The sequence below is a fragment of the Populus trichocarpa genome, chromosome 16 (genome assembly GCF_000002775.5).
Source record: "Populus trichocarpa isolate Nisqually-1 chromosome 16, P.trichocarpa_v4.1, whole genome shotgun sequence".
NCBI classification, from domain to species: domain Eukaryota; kingdom Viridiplantae; phylum Streptophyta; class Magnoliopsida; order Malpighiales; family Salicaceae; genus Populus; species Populus trichocarpa.
In genome coordinates this window covers 11,694,896-11,709,002 of record NC_037300.2, presented here as the reverse complement: position 1 = coordinate 11,709,002, position 14,107 = coordinate 11,694,896, and the positions used below count along the sequence as shown (strand labels likewise).

At 31.2% G+C, this 14,107-nt stretch overlaps 1 protein-coding gene across 1 annotated transcript; it reads left to right on the top strand.

Annotated features, from left to right (window-relative positions):
- Positions 1–9,709: 9,709 nt before the first annotated feature.
- Positions 9,710–11,413, top strand: LOC7466057 (aquaporin PIP1-2). Its single transcript, XM_002323529.4, has 4 exons — positions 9,710–10,263; positions 10,375–10,670; positions 10,760–10,900; positions 10,992–11,413. The coding sequence occupies exons 1-4, from the start codon at positions 9,930–9,932 to the stop codon at positions 11,082–11,084; spliced, it is 864 nt and encodes a 287-aa protein (XP_002323565.3). The 5' UTR covers positions 9,710–9,929; the 3' UTR covers positions 11,085–11,413.
- Positions 11,414–14,107: the final 2,694 nt, after the last annotated feature.

Below are 14,107 nucleotides of genomic sequence, written 5' to 3'. Positions count from 1 at the left end.
TATTATAGGTAGTAAATGGTGTAAAAATGTGGTGCCGCATAGAAAAGTTCGTGGGAAAGCAAAATAATAATAATAATAATAATAATAATAATACAGGGGCATGCCAGGTCGGTGCAGGGTGTCGGGTGTTCTCGGGCTGAAATTCTAGCCCGTTAAGGCTGGATTCGGGCGGGTCTAAATGGCTGGAAATTTTATTATTTGTATTTAGAAAAAAGGGTGTTATCAAGAACTAAATGTGAAATGTTACTCGTTTCTGTTTTTCTGGCCAGGGGAAAATTAAGCTTGTATTGGTGTGAGTGAGAGAACCAGTCACGTGAGCAAAATTAACCACCGAACTCCTATGCTTGATTTTGCTGGTGATAGAAAACGGTGATCAAAGTGTGTTTTACATTGCTGTTAAACCTTACTTTCGAAGACTTTTATTTTTTTTTTAGTTTTAAATTATTGTGTGTTGGATTGTTTTAATTTGCTGACATTAAAAATAAATTTAAAAAAATAAAAATATATATATTATTTTGATGCATTTTCAAAAAAAATATATTTTTAAAAAATCTATCACACTCTCAAATAGTCATCTGAACTTAGTCTCGAACATTTTGAATTTAGTCTCGAACATTTTGAATTGTGATTATCTTTAGATAAATTGGGCAATTAGCATGCAAAAAGAAAAAAATGGAGAATTAGCATAAAAGCAAAAGGTTTTGGCAAAAGAGTACACTTTTAGATGTTTTGGTTTAAAATTGTGACTTTAATTAATATTGCAGTTTAGAAACGATATTTAACAAAATATTGTGGTTTTGAACCGTAACATTTGATTAAATTCATAGCAAGCCGGTCAACTATTTCATAATAGTCAGTTAAAACAGTTGATCGTTAGACACTAAAAATCAAAGTTAAGCTACTGTGTGAACAATAAATTCTTGAGATTTTAATTGTAGTCTATTTTTTAGTCTATAAATTGAACAAATATGTATATTTTAACTTAGAACATAAAATCATAGTTTTTGAGTGAACCAATTGATAGATTTATACAACTAGATCAACTGACTAACCAATTGAGCCAGGGAATTGGTAGCAGGGCTACTGCGCCATTTAAATCTAACAAATGAAAGTCTTTTTTATAAGATTTATTATTTACTTTGTTAATCTGACATTTAATTTAATTCAAGATTTTAGATAGTTAAAGATTTTATAATTTTAATAAAATTTGGGTAGTTTCCCTTACATAGGAAATATACCTAAAATTTTATCCCGCTTAAAAAACCTGTAAAAAAACCACAATAACCAAACTCAACAAATTCTCATATTTTATAATCACAAGTAGCCTCAAGAATGCAGATCATAAAAATATATATATATATATATATACACACACACACACACACACACACATGTAAAATGAGTCTAAAACACTTAAATAATACAACATTTAAGTGATTAAAATCCTAAAATTTATAAACATAATTAATCTATCTATGTCTACGTTGTCTACTAGATAATTTGGGCTCATCAATAGCACGACTGAATTCAGCTCTTACACCTACCTGTGTGGCCTCGTCCTCTGCCATAACATCATCAAAAGTTAACCTCTCTTTAAAAGTTTCAAGTCCAGTATGGCAAACATTGAACCACCAAGACACGTGTAACTTTTGTTTTCTTCGTCAATATTACAAAGCACTAATATGGACTTTCAACCCTCTCGTAGCGTGAAGCTAACCTAATATTAACAAAACATTAATGTTAAATTAAAAGATCAATACACAAAATCCATTGTTTAATATATATTAATTATAAAAAATTAGATTACTTATGATATTTTAAATCCACTAGGCATGTTGCTTGTACCACATATATCCAGGTGAAGGAACCCGCTCAGGATTCAGAGTAATGACCCAACGTGTTATACTCATGTATCAAATCAAATACTTCTCATCTGTAATAACAGGATGCATCTATGTAAATATCTCTTTCATTTATGCATTCTACTGTGATACATAAGCTTCATGACGGCTTAATTAGTTGTAATCATTATGTTTACCCTAACAAGTTATGGCATGCAAAACATCACTCGTATCGATATTGACTCGAATGTGTTGTCTATAGCTGAATTGGCATATTACCCGATCTGGGCAATGTAGCTCGACCATCTCAAAAAATATCAACGTGACCAAGAATGGCAATATATCCATCCTAATAGTCCAAATAGCTAGAGCAACGACAAATTTTTCATTCATGTAAGGCATACATCTGACCTTTAAAATAAAACTTTATTAAATACTAAAAAGATACAATTCGACGAAGTCAAGTTTTTTATTTTACAAATTGCTCAAGAAATACCTAGATAGCATGTTGCCCCATCTAGCTCGCTTCGATAAAATGTCAATATATGTGTTGGTTTATTTTCAAATGCTCTACCAGCACAACACCTAGCTTTACAAATATGTTAGTTTAATTGCATTTTTAAAAGTTACAATTAGACAATATAAATTTTCATTAAAATTGCAAAATAACCTTACAATGCCTGTATCATAGTGGTTGGTATCATAGACGCCAATCTGGGTATCTAGGGCTGGCCAACATGAAGATGCTCCTAGGATCTTAATTATTTTAAATAAAAACGAGTTAATTATTTATTGTTAACAACAAATATTTTAAATGTAAATAGTTATAATCTAATTTTTCGATCCATACCTGGAGAAGTAGCAAACATCCACCCAACTTGTTTGACCATCTTCATGCATGCAGGACATAGATGTCTGTACAAGCATTTTGAGGTAGCAAATCCCCAACTATATGTGGGGGTAGCGTTAAAATCATTCAGGAGCATAGATAAATTAATGGCATTTATCTCCTTATGAGGTCTGTAAGTAATACACTGCTAAACAGATGCAATATATATACTCTAGCATATCTACATAACAGATTAAAATTATCATAATAACTCACCCAAACTTAACAAATAATGAACACATTAAAATGTCATTCAAATTATAATTTAATTTGTACCCCCATAAGACCTTGTCGTTAATATCATCTCATGGTGTCGTAAATGTCTCATCAATCCATTTAAGACGTATGCTACCCCATTTAAATTTAGAAGGAGTGAGTATTAATCCAAATGATCACTCGCATAACATAATTCGATTATAAACATCAGTAGATGTGACTAACCGTCCATCAATAGGCAGTCCAAATAAAACCATCATGTCATGTAGTGTCGGTATCATCTCCTCATGCCTTAGATGGAATGTGTGTCTCACATCTTCATAGCTCAATCAGTGCATGGATCAAGTCATGGTCAAGCTTGATATGGTCTAGACAACTAACATACAAAAAACCTGTCTGAAACACATATGGCTGAACCCGCTCATGCAGTATCATTCTTCTATGTGTATGATAATAATAGTGGACTCATCCTGCATAATAATTTAACTTATAAGTACATACATATATAATACCTTTAATGATAAGTAAATTAAAAATATATTAAAACAAAATATACTTATAGTACTGGCAAATACATCATCCGATCGATGTTGATCTTGTAACCGTAAGACAGAAGTGTCGGCGGGTTCAGTAGGCATGTATCATGAAAGATGCTCTTCATGATTATAGTCATACTCTCCCTGCTTATAATCATGTTATCCAAAAATATCATCATCCAAATATAGACGCTCAACATGAGTAAACGATATGCCACCTTGAGTGCATGACATTTTATATAATAGTATTTGTGATTGATGTGAAATTAGATAAGTTTAATATGCTTAACTAAAATATAATAATATATCATACATAGTTTGCATACAATTGTATTGTCATACTTACATTGTCGATTATGACATGTTTTTCAATTATGACTTATGTCATTGCATATGTCACACCTATAATGTGTATGATCTTCTCTTCCATCCATCTCATTGTGCAAACGAGTAGACATTCTTTGACCACACCTAAATTTTCATCTACATAAGTTTGCTTCAACTCGAGATCCAGTGTAATTACTTCATTCTAACTCGTCTGGTAATGTGCAGAATGACATGCCATATGCTGATTTGTAGCTCTAAATCGTGTAATAATCATCAATAAACTATGTGAAGTCTAAGTGATTCTTGGCACAACATGCAAAAACATGTGAGCATGGACGTTGGAATGTCTATCATTTACCATATATGCATGTTTTATCATTCAATCTGATTGCCCGTCTAACTTCTTTTACAACACCTAGTTTAATAGGGGTGTTGACCTAAACATATGTTGCTTAGAGTCAAACAACATTACAGTATGATCTCTTGATCTATCCCAACTCATTGTTAATTCAATCTGAATTGTTAGGGGCTAAATTTCTCACATTGAATAAAATCATTAGTTTTATATCTCTACTTGACCCAATAAATATTACACCTGTAAAATGATAATTACACCAAAGCTGAAATAGACATTGCATGAGAACCTTTCAGAACATGATTAAATGATTATGAAAGATTAATTGTCATATTACCATACTGGTGACCGTCATCATAACATAAAGCCCATTTTTCTTTTGATTATCGTTCAAGCCATTCTATACATGTTGAGTTCAGCTTACATATTCTTTCATACCACAATCAAATTTATGCTTTGAAGGTTCGTAAGGCATCTTCATCAAATCTTTTTTCGTAGTTGGGTCTTTGAATTTATGATTGAAGTTACTAATAAAATATCTGGCACAATACTAATGGTATTATTTAGGTTCACGCCAAACTTTTGCTACTCCATTCTTGATGTCTACATATTTATTTGATATTATACATATACATGTCCTATCACTAATAACGTATCTTTGTAAGCAAAGCAAAAGCCATCTCCATTTAGAATTATTTTCTTCATCAACAATTGCAAAAGCCAAAGGGAATAACTCATTATTTGCATCAAAAGCAATTGCAATCAATAACTTCTCATCATATCGCTTATACAAATATGTGGCATCAGCATTAATGGGTGATTTATAATACTTGAAACCTTTAATATAAGGATCAAATGACAAAAAAAAACTCTCTAAAAAACCACTATACTATCATCGAGATTTCATTTTGCGATAAAACAACTATTTTAGGGTTTAATTCTTTTATTGCCAACAACATAGACAGTTTTTCAAAAGACTCCTCATATGAACCAAAAAGATGCTTAATCATCTTTTATTTTACAACTCATGCTTTTTCATATGAAATTTTATACTTGTAATGCAATTTTATTTTATTTTGTATGCTTGCAACCATCATTAAAAGCTTATTCATAACAAATGTTGATATAACATTAACAATAAAATTTGCATCAAACTGATAGTGGTTTTTTTTGGAAAAGGTCAAAACACATATGTGTAGTCCTTTTAACTTTGTTATCTTAAATAAATCCAACCTCTTATGATATTCATCATGCAAATACTAGTTGCATTCAGGTGCTTGCACACATTGCAATTAAACAAATACATAATTTGATCGTTGGACTCGGTATTCAACCGAATGTGCAATATGCTACCGTTTAACTATATTAACTAATCCATTTTTACTACTGAATGTCTGTTCAACCTCCAAATCAGACCCTCATGAAATACATTTATGACTAAGTGTTCAATCATTAGAAATAACAAAACTAGACCCAGAAGCATCTCCAAATTCAGGAACATAAGGTATGATTTCATCGTCAATATCATCATCAACATTATTATCAATATCATCATCAATATTTACCATCATATTTGGGCTAACGTATCATCATCTTTATTGTCACCAGGCTCAGAATAGTCAAATTTATGTTGATTAGGAAATGGATTATCAAACATAGTATCATATATCCTTTGCAACAAATCATCCGACAATAAATTATTTTTACCTCTACTAACTAATTTTGAAGGACCAACAAAAGTTGGAAAAAACTCAGATCTTGATCGATTACTCATATACAATACCATCATGTTCAAACCACTTTGAATGAAAGAATCAATCATTGTCTTAAAACTACCATCACACATAATCGATACAAGATAATATTGATGTTCACTAATTTGACACCTCCAAGTTATTTCAACATCAATATTATTATAATTCCACCCAAATTTATGATAAATAGTTGCTTTCATTTCTGCATATTACATGTCTAAATTAACATTTAACAACAAACTACTCCTACTATTATATGTGATACTACTATTCATATCAGGAACAATAGTGTCACCGTAATGACATAACATAAATATGTTTGAAGATATTTTATGAAAAAAAAGCCAAATCAGATCCTGATCCATTGGATTTAAATTTAACTAAATTGCATTACCCCAACCTTAATTAGCAAAATTCATAGCAAATTCAATTAAATTCTCAAAATTTAATGTAAAAAAAAAACTTGACCAAAAATAAACGTAATTCATGATACCAAATTTAATTGATATTTTCATACTCAATTGCATTAAATTAAACCCAAATTCATAGCAAATTAAAATAATTCAAAGGAAATACCATATTCATCAACTTATGAACAATTCAATGCAATATGTAATTCATCATAATTATACTGCATCCATGCTTTATTACATGAAATCATAAAGAGTAGTTAATTACATTATTAGTTGATTCCAATAATACACAAAAATCTCTAATTCAGCAACTTATCCAAAATTAAACGCTACATATAATTAATTCATAATTAATTTAACTTATTTTCACGTTCAACTATATCAAATCAACTTTAATTAATGGTATTCATAACTAATTTATTATTAATTTGACAAACCCTACATTCACCCTAAACTCTAAATTCAACCTAAACAATTATTTCATTTCAACTAAACCAAACACAAATTCATAGTAATGTAGTATGTTTACCTTACTTATAGAACTAGAAAAATGGTTGGGCGGCAGCGACAACAAAGGCAATGATGGATTTTGAATACAAAAACATCAAAAGATGCTTAGAAAATATGATGCGTTCAATTTTTGGTTGTTTTAAGGGGAAAAATGTGTTTAATGGGTATTTTAGAGAGATAAGTGGTGAAAGCGCATGTTGATCCGGAGAGAAAGAGGTAGATTTGTATCTATTCTGTGTGTTTTTTGACTCGGGAAAAAATTAAATTTTAATTGATGCCGCACTTCTGAAACGCGACAAGCCGACAACTATCTTGATGTATTTAGAAAGCACGATATTTATTAAATGTCTCTAATCGAAAGCATGATAAAATAAAAATATGTTATTTTATCAAAAAAAAAAAAATTAAAATATTATTTTACCAAAACTTTAAATTTACTATGCTAATTTTTTTTTAAAAAATCCATTTTATTCAAGGAAACAAGTTCCATGTCACATACCACTGTTGAAGTAATTAATCTATGTTAAATGTGGGCGGCAGAAGTCGGTTGTCCATACTCTGTGAGCTTTAGGCAAGCATTTGCGGCTTATGATCACCTGGCCTTGTTTGAACCACATGCAGTTCCACTCAGGGCCTCCATCCTCCATTCTAGTGCTATTTTTTTTTTGCAAGTCAACGACATTTGAACAAATTAACTTGAGTTCCTGCCTTGAAAGACTCGTGATAATTATAATTGATTTTTTTTTCACTTGGTGCCGACACTCTCAGCCCACCCCCATTGTGCAATTATTATGTTTATTTGGAAAAATACTAAGGAATGCCAAGTAGATTACAATTCATTTCAGCCAACTTTGGCAATTTATGATTGTGTTTGTAACTGCGTTTCATTAAATTTTGAATTTTATTTTTGCTAAAATTAAGTGTGGTTTATACTTTTTAGATCGTTTTGATGTGCTGATATCAAAAATGATTTTTAAAAAATAAAAAAACATCATTGACATGTATTTCGGCATGAAAAACTATTTAAAAAGCACCCGCAACCACACTGTCAAACACGCTCTAAGCCACCTACCATCGATTATTCCAATTATTATATGCTTTAGGGTTCACTCGTGTAATGGACTCCATATTGCACCATCAAACCTTCAAATTGAACAATACATTAATTATCAGATGTGAAGTAAGATTATTAATAATTGATTTGGGAAAAGAAAATGCTGCACACACCATATGTTATATGAGTAAAGACCATACAAATTTAATCGGGTTCTTACTTCCATGACTTCAATTAAGATTTAATTTATTTTTTATAACTCAATTAAGCAAACATAAACACTTTCCTTAAGAAAAAATTGAAGTAACCAGTGATTTTGAAATCAATGTAGCCATCACCTTTTCCTTCGGATGCAAAACTACCCAGCTAAATTAGGCCAGCCCTCAATTTGTAATGGAAAAATACATGACAACAGCTACTTTCTCATTCTTGAGTATGTGATTCTGGATTTAAGTATACGGCACAAGAAAGGGTTGAGTAAAGAAATTTAGATTTTAAAGTAATTTTGTTTATTTTTTAGTTTTACAACAATAATTATAATTTTGGATCGAGCTAAAAATTTACCCAGAATTTTCTAAAATATTGTTCTATGTTTAGGTGAAATTTTAGGTCAGTCAGAATTCAGTAAGGCCTTGAGATATAGATTGGAAAATGCTATATAAATTTTGTTATTTATTTCATTTTGACTTATTGATTTTCTATTTGGTACAAGAATTATTTTTCTAAAAGGATATGACAACTTATTTTGAGAGTTTTTTAATCATACAAGGAAGATTTAATAAACAAAACAAGAATTTTTATATTTGGGAAGGATTCTTTAAAGTTACAATTAGTTATCCTATACAAACATGAAAACTAAACGGGAGGCAACTTCAACAATCAACTTCCTAACTTATTTTGAATATCTAAAGGTGGCAACAAAGACCTTAGTGTTTCTAGGATGAGAATTTTGTTTATGACATTATTTAAATTGAGAAAATTATCTATCTTAGGTTATTTTGTTTAATTAAATACAACAATTTTAATTTATATATCAGATTTGTTATTTTTATTATTTTCTTCATGTTTGAGCTTAATTAATATACTTTTGATATATTGTAGTAAATAAATATTAGCCCACAAGTTTTGGGTCCACTAGGGTTACTAGTTAAACCATTATATAAGATTTTGTGAGCTAAACTTTTTAACAGCGATTAATTTATCTGTGTAATGCAACATATTTTCTTTGTTGGGAAAAAAAATGAATTAACTTATCAAGATATAACTGGTTTTGTGGTGTCTTACTTATATTTTTTATTTGTGAATTGGTATGAGTTTTTTATTCTAATAATAATAGCATTTTGGGACATGTTTTTATCCTATTATATTTTTATCAAATCTGATTTTTTAGTTTTTTAAAAATTATATCATTTTTATTGGATATTGTTTGATCACATATCAATAGCTTCGTATAGAAGAATTAATTGATGTAGAAACACAATGAGAAATGTTTCAATTATGAGTATGTACAAAAGAAACGCAATTTCGGTATGTGCATTGATTTCTACCTTCTACCAAGAACTACCGCTATCGTTCCAAATCCATCAGTGGCTATTTCAATCATATTGCTGTAGTCACTATCTTGAAAAAAAATGGTCCAAACTTTCATTAAAAGGTAAGAATGAGCTCATCAAGTTGTACGAGTAAAGTGAAAGTTACACATGGGAAAGAAATGACATCAAAATCTTCTCATGATCTTCCAGGCACAGCAAATTGTGGAGCTCCTTTTTCAAGGGTCGGTCACATGTGGAGAAATTGCAATGTACAGTTCATTTCCATCTCAATCAATGAGAAGACAACGACAAGAAATTTACCTACACCAGGCCAAACATCTGTCCCAGGCTCAAGCTACAAATACCCTACCTGCTCGCTACTCGTAGCTTGTGAGTCTCTCAACTGATCCAAAACACTTGACTGAGAAAGGCCAGAGGAAATAGTAATAAAAGACGGGTGAGACCAAATTCTTTTTTCATAACTGCGAAAGATATAGTGAAGATGGAGGGGAGAGAAGAAGATGTGCGGGTCGGAGCAAATAAGTATGGAGAGAGGCAACCTATAGGAACGGCTGCTCAAGCCCAAGATGTCAAGGACTACACAGATCCACCTCCAGCGCCACTTTTTGAGCCTGGAGAGTTGTCATCATGGTCTTTTTACAGGGCAGGCATTGCTGAATTTGTTGCCACTTTCTTGTTCCTTTACATCACAGTCCTCACTGTCATGGGCGTGGCGAAATCCCCCACCAAGTGTTCCACGGTTGGCATTCAGGGCATTGCTTGGGCTTTTGGTGGGATGATTTTTGCTCTTGTCTATTGCACTGCTGGCATTTCAGGTATTGGCCTTGTAACCAAAGTTGTCATCATATAAGTTATAGATAACATGATGAAGTTAAAATCATTAATGTGGTTGGGACTAATGGCTTCTCGTTGGTGTGGTGGTGCAGGAGGTCACATCAACCCAGCTGTGACTTTTGGACTGCTGTTGGCAAGGAAGTTGTCGTTGACAAGGGCGGTGTTTTACATGCTAATGCAGTGTCTAGGAGCAATATGCGGAGCCGCTGTTGTAAAAGCTTTTCAAAAGAGCCAGTACGAGATGCTTGGTGGTGGTGCTAACACTGTCAGCACAGGTTACGCCAAGGGCAGTGGACTTGGAGCTGAGATTGTTGGCACCTTTGTACTTGTTTACACTGTCTTCTCCGCCACCGATGCCAAGCGCAATGCCAGAGACTCCCATGTTCCTGTAAGCAAAAAAAAACAGCGTTATTTCTTTTCACGATGTTTTTTTAATAATTGAAATTGATTTCCAAAGGACTGAATTTGGATGGTCAGATCCTGGCACCACTGCCTATTGGATTTGCAGTGTTCTTGGTGCACCTGGCAACCATTCCTATTACAGGCACAGGCATTAACCCAGCCAGAAGTCTTGGTGCAGCCCTCATCTACAACAAAGACCAAGCTTGGGATGACCACGTAAGCCTTGCACATCTTTTCTTAGTTCCTACACTTCATCTTCGTAAGGTCTCGGAAAACATTAGCAATGTCTAATTCTGTTTTGTTGCAGTGGATCTTCTGGGTAGGACCATTCATTGGAGCAGCACTTGCATCCTTGTACCACCAGATCGTGATCAGGGCCATCCCTTTCAAATCCAAATGATTCATAACAGAAACAAGGCTCTTTATCGTTCCCAATCAATGGATGTTTGAAATAATCCTGTTTATCTGCTACCATGGGATCTAGCTATTTCCTTTCTGTCTCTTATTTTAGCATGTACTTTGTGAAGAAAAGAAAATGTTATAGCTTAAGGTATTTGGTTATTCCCTCTCAGTGAATTCTTCACTCACCAGATTACCAGAACTATACATGTCGGAAATCATGAAATTTGGCTCTCAATTGCGTCTGGGAGCCTGCTCTGTTGAAGTGTCATATTTACACTATAAATTATTTCTTGTAATGGATCTATACATATGTGACAAGATTTCGTAGTGGCTGTCGGGAAACTTCAGCTGGTGTGAGGTGATGACAGAAAAGTGAATGTTACAGTCATGCAAGCAATAAACATGCACTTTAAACGAAAATATTTAGAAAGAAATATTTAAGTACAATAGCTACAGGGCATGCCAAAGAACGAGAGATGAATTTCAACAAGGAGAATTTCAAAGACGACAAAAAGGAAAAGAAATATTTACTCGGTCATAATAACTAACTTCTAACTTCTGTAATGGGGTAACAGTTGTTTTTTATTTAAAAATATATTAAAATAATTTTTATTTTATTTTTAAAAAATTATTTTTAATTTTAACTTATCAAAATATCAAAATAAAATAAATGGGGTTTAGAAGCCTGTCATTTGCAGCTGCGCATTTCAGTATGGCTTTCATCTCCCGGGGGGCAAAGGTGCAAAATATCATACCTCTGCCTCTCCAAATTCAATTGGAATATAAAAATAAATCTCAGTGTCTAAAGGGCTCCTGGGAGTGTTTAGAAATATTATTTGATCTGCTTTTTAAGCTTGTACTGTTTTTTTTTCATGAAAAAAAACATCAAATTAATACTTAAAAATAAAAAAATATAATTTTATTTTTAATATATTTTTAATTAAAAACACTTTAAATCTAAGACATGCTTGGTTTTTTAATTATAATATTTACTTGCGTTTTTTTCTCCTCAACGTGTAGATTCCAAGCTGTCATAAACTGTGCTCATAATTGAAACTTCACTTTCTTTCATACTGAATTTGGCTTCATTATCTCCTTGTAGCATATCGCGGATAAAGTAATTAGTACGTACACTAGATTTGTTGTCGTGTTTTGACGTCAAAAAAGTTACAGGGTAAAAGAAATTCGATTACGATCTATTGGTTCAATTAATAATTTAAATAATATTAAAAAAACACAATAAAAACAAATAAATTGATAAAAAAAACAACTAAAAAAGATTACAAAAAAATAAATCTGAGTTTATCCGGATTATCAAACAATCTAATACTACAGGGTGAATTTGTAAGACAAATAATTAAAAAAAAAACAAAAAATGACCTTATTAAATTGGGTGAAATCGAAAACCTCGTAATCATGAGTATATAATTAAGATAATCTTATGGAAAGAAAAGTAGAGAAAAAAATTTAAAAGATGAAATTAAAATAAATCAATTTATAAAAAGAAAAGAAAAGGTGAGTCTGCGTTAACTTTTAAAACCGGTGGTCTTAGTAAGGAACCCAGAGTTAACTTAATAGAAGGCAAACCGCAAAAGATAACAATGCAAAACTCCAATAAAAAAGGATAAAAAAAAACATCAGCTTAATCAAAGAGAAAAAAAATCAAGCAAACTTGAGCGAACCTCTTAAACCTTTTTAATCTTTAAAACTTGCAACTCATGAAATCCTGGACACGGAATCAATCAAGAAGCTTAATTTTCAACCAATTTAATATTGATGGATGAAATCGTGGAAAAAATATTAATAAAAAAAACTTGTAAAAGTAAAAAAAAAAAACAGTAACAAAAAGAATAGGGATAAAATTTAATAGAAAAAAATTCGATGATGAAATTTGAAAAAAAAATTAAAAATAATCTCAAACAAAATAAATATTAATTAAAATAATAAGCATCAAATTTGAAAGATTAAAAAATCATAGGGGATGAAATTGAAAAACATTTTTAATTTGATAAATTATTTACATATTTAAAAACCGGTAAAGGGTGAGAATTGAAAAACAATATAGGAGCCTAACCCAATAAAAAGACAAACTACAAAAAATAACAAAACAAAACCCCAAAAGAATGATAAAAAAAAATAAGAAAATATTAGCTCAAAAAAGAAAAAAAAAAACTAGAAAACCCGGACGAACCTTCTAAACTTGATCTAATCTCTAAAACTCACAACTCCTGAAATTTTGGACTCGGGTTCAATCAAAAAGCTTAATTCTAGACCAATTTAATTTTAAAGGATGAAATTGGTGAAAACAAATTGATAAAAAAAACTTGCAAAAAAAAAAAAAAAAAGAATGAGGATAAAACTTGATAAAAAAAAACTCAAAGATGATGAAATTAGAAAAAATATATATATATTAAAAATGATCCCAAACAAAATAAATAGCAATTACAAGAATGATGACTAAATTAAAAGATTAAAAAAATCATAGGGGTGAAATTGAAAAACATTTGTAATTTGATATATATATATAAATGATAGGGGTTGAAATTGAAAAAAAATTGTAATTTGATAAATTATTTATAGATAAAAAAAAATGATAGGTGTGAAATTTATTTGTAATTTTATAGCTTATTCTAAAAACAAATCAAAAGGATAGGGTTGAATGTGAAGGAAAAAAATTGAAGGGGTTTGTTTGAAATTTTGCAGGGCTGGCATAAAATTTGAAGAGGATAAAGATAAGAAGAAGGAAAAAAAAAATAGTTGTTGACACCAAACCAGAGACTTTTCTAGTACACATGTTGGATCATCGTGTAAAAGGCACCAAGATCTTCCAAACACCGCCCCAGAACCACACGCACCACTTGAATGGCACGTGGGTCGTCCCCATACTGCCGTGCACTGCATGGGACAACATTTAAAAAAAATTAATATTGAATATATATCAATTATAATAATACCCTTGAACAACCTTTGTATTTACAATAAAACCAACATAAAATGACAAAAAAAACTCTTATAAGAGAG

Coding starts and splice junctions, on each gene's coding strand:
- LOC7466057 (XM_002323529.4), top strand. CDS start 9,930: ATGGAGGGGAGAGAAGAAGATGTGCGGGTCGGAGCAAATAAGTATGGA. Junction 10,671..10,759: donor CCAGAGACTCCCATGTTCCT/GTAAGCAAAAAA, acceptor TTGGATGGTCAG/ATCCTGGCACCACTGCCTAT. Junction 10,901..10,991: donor ACCAAGCTTGGGATGACCAC/GTAAGCCTTGCA, acceptor GTTTTGTTGCAG/TGGATCTTCTGGGTAGGACC.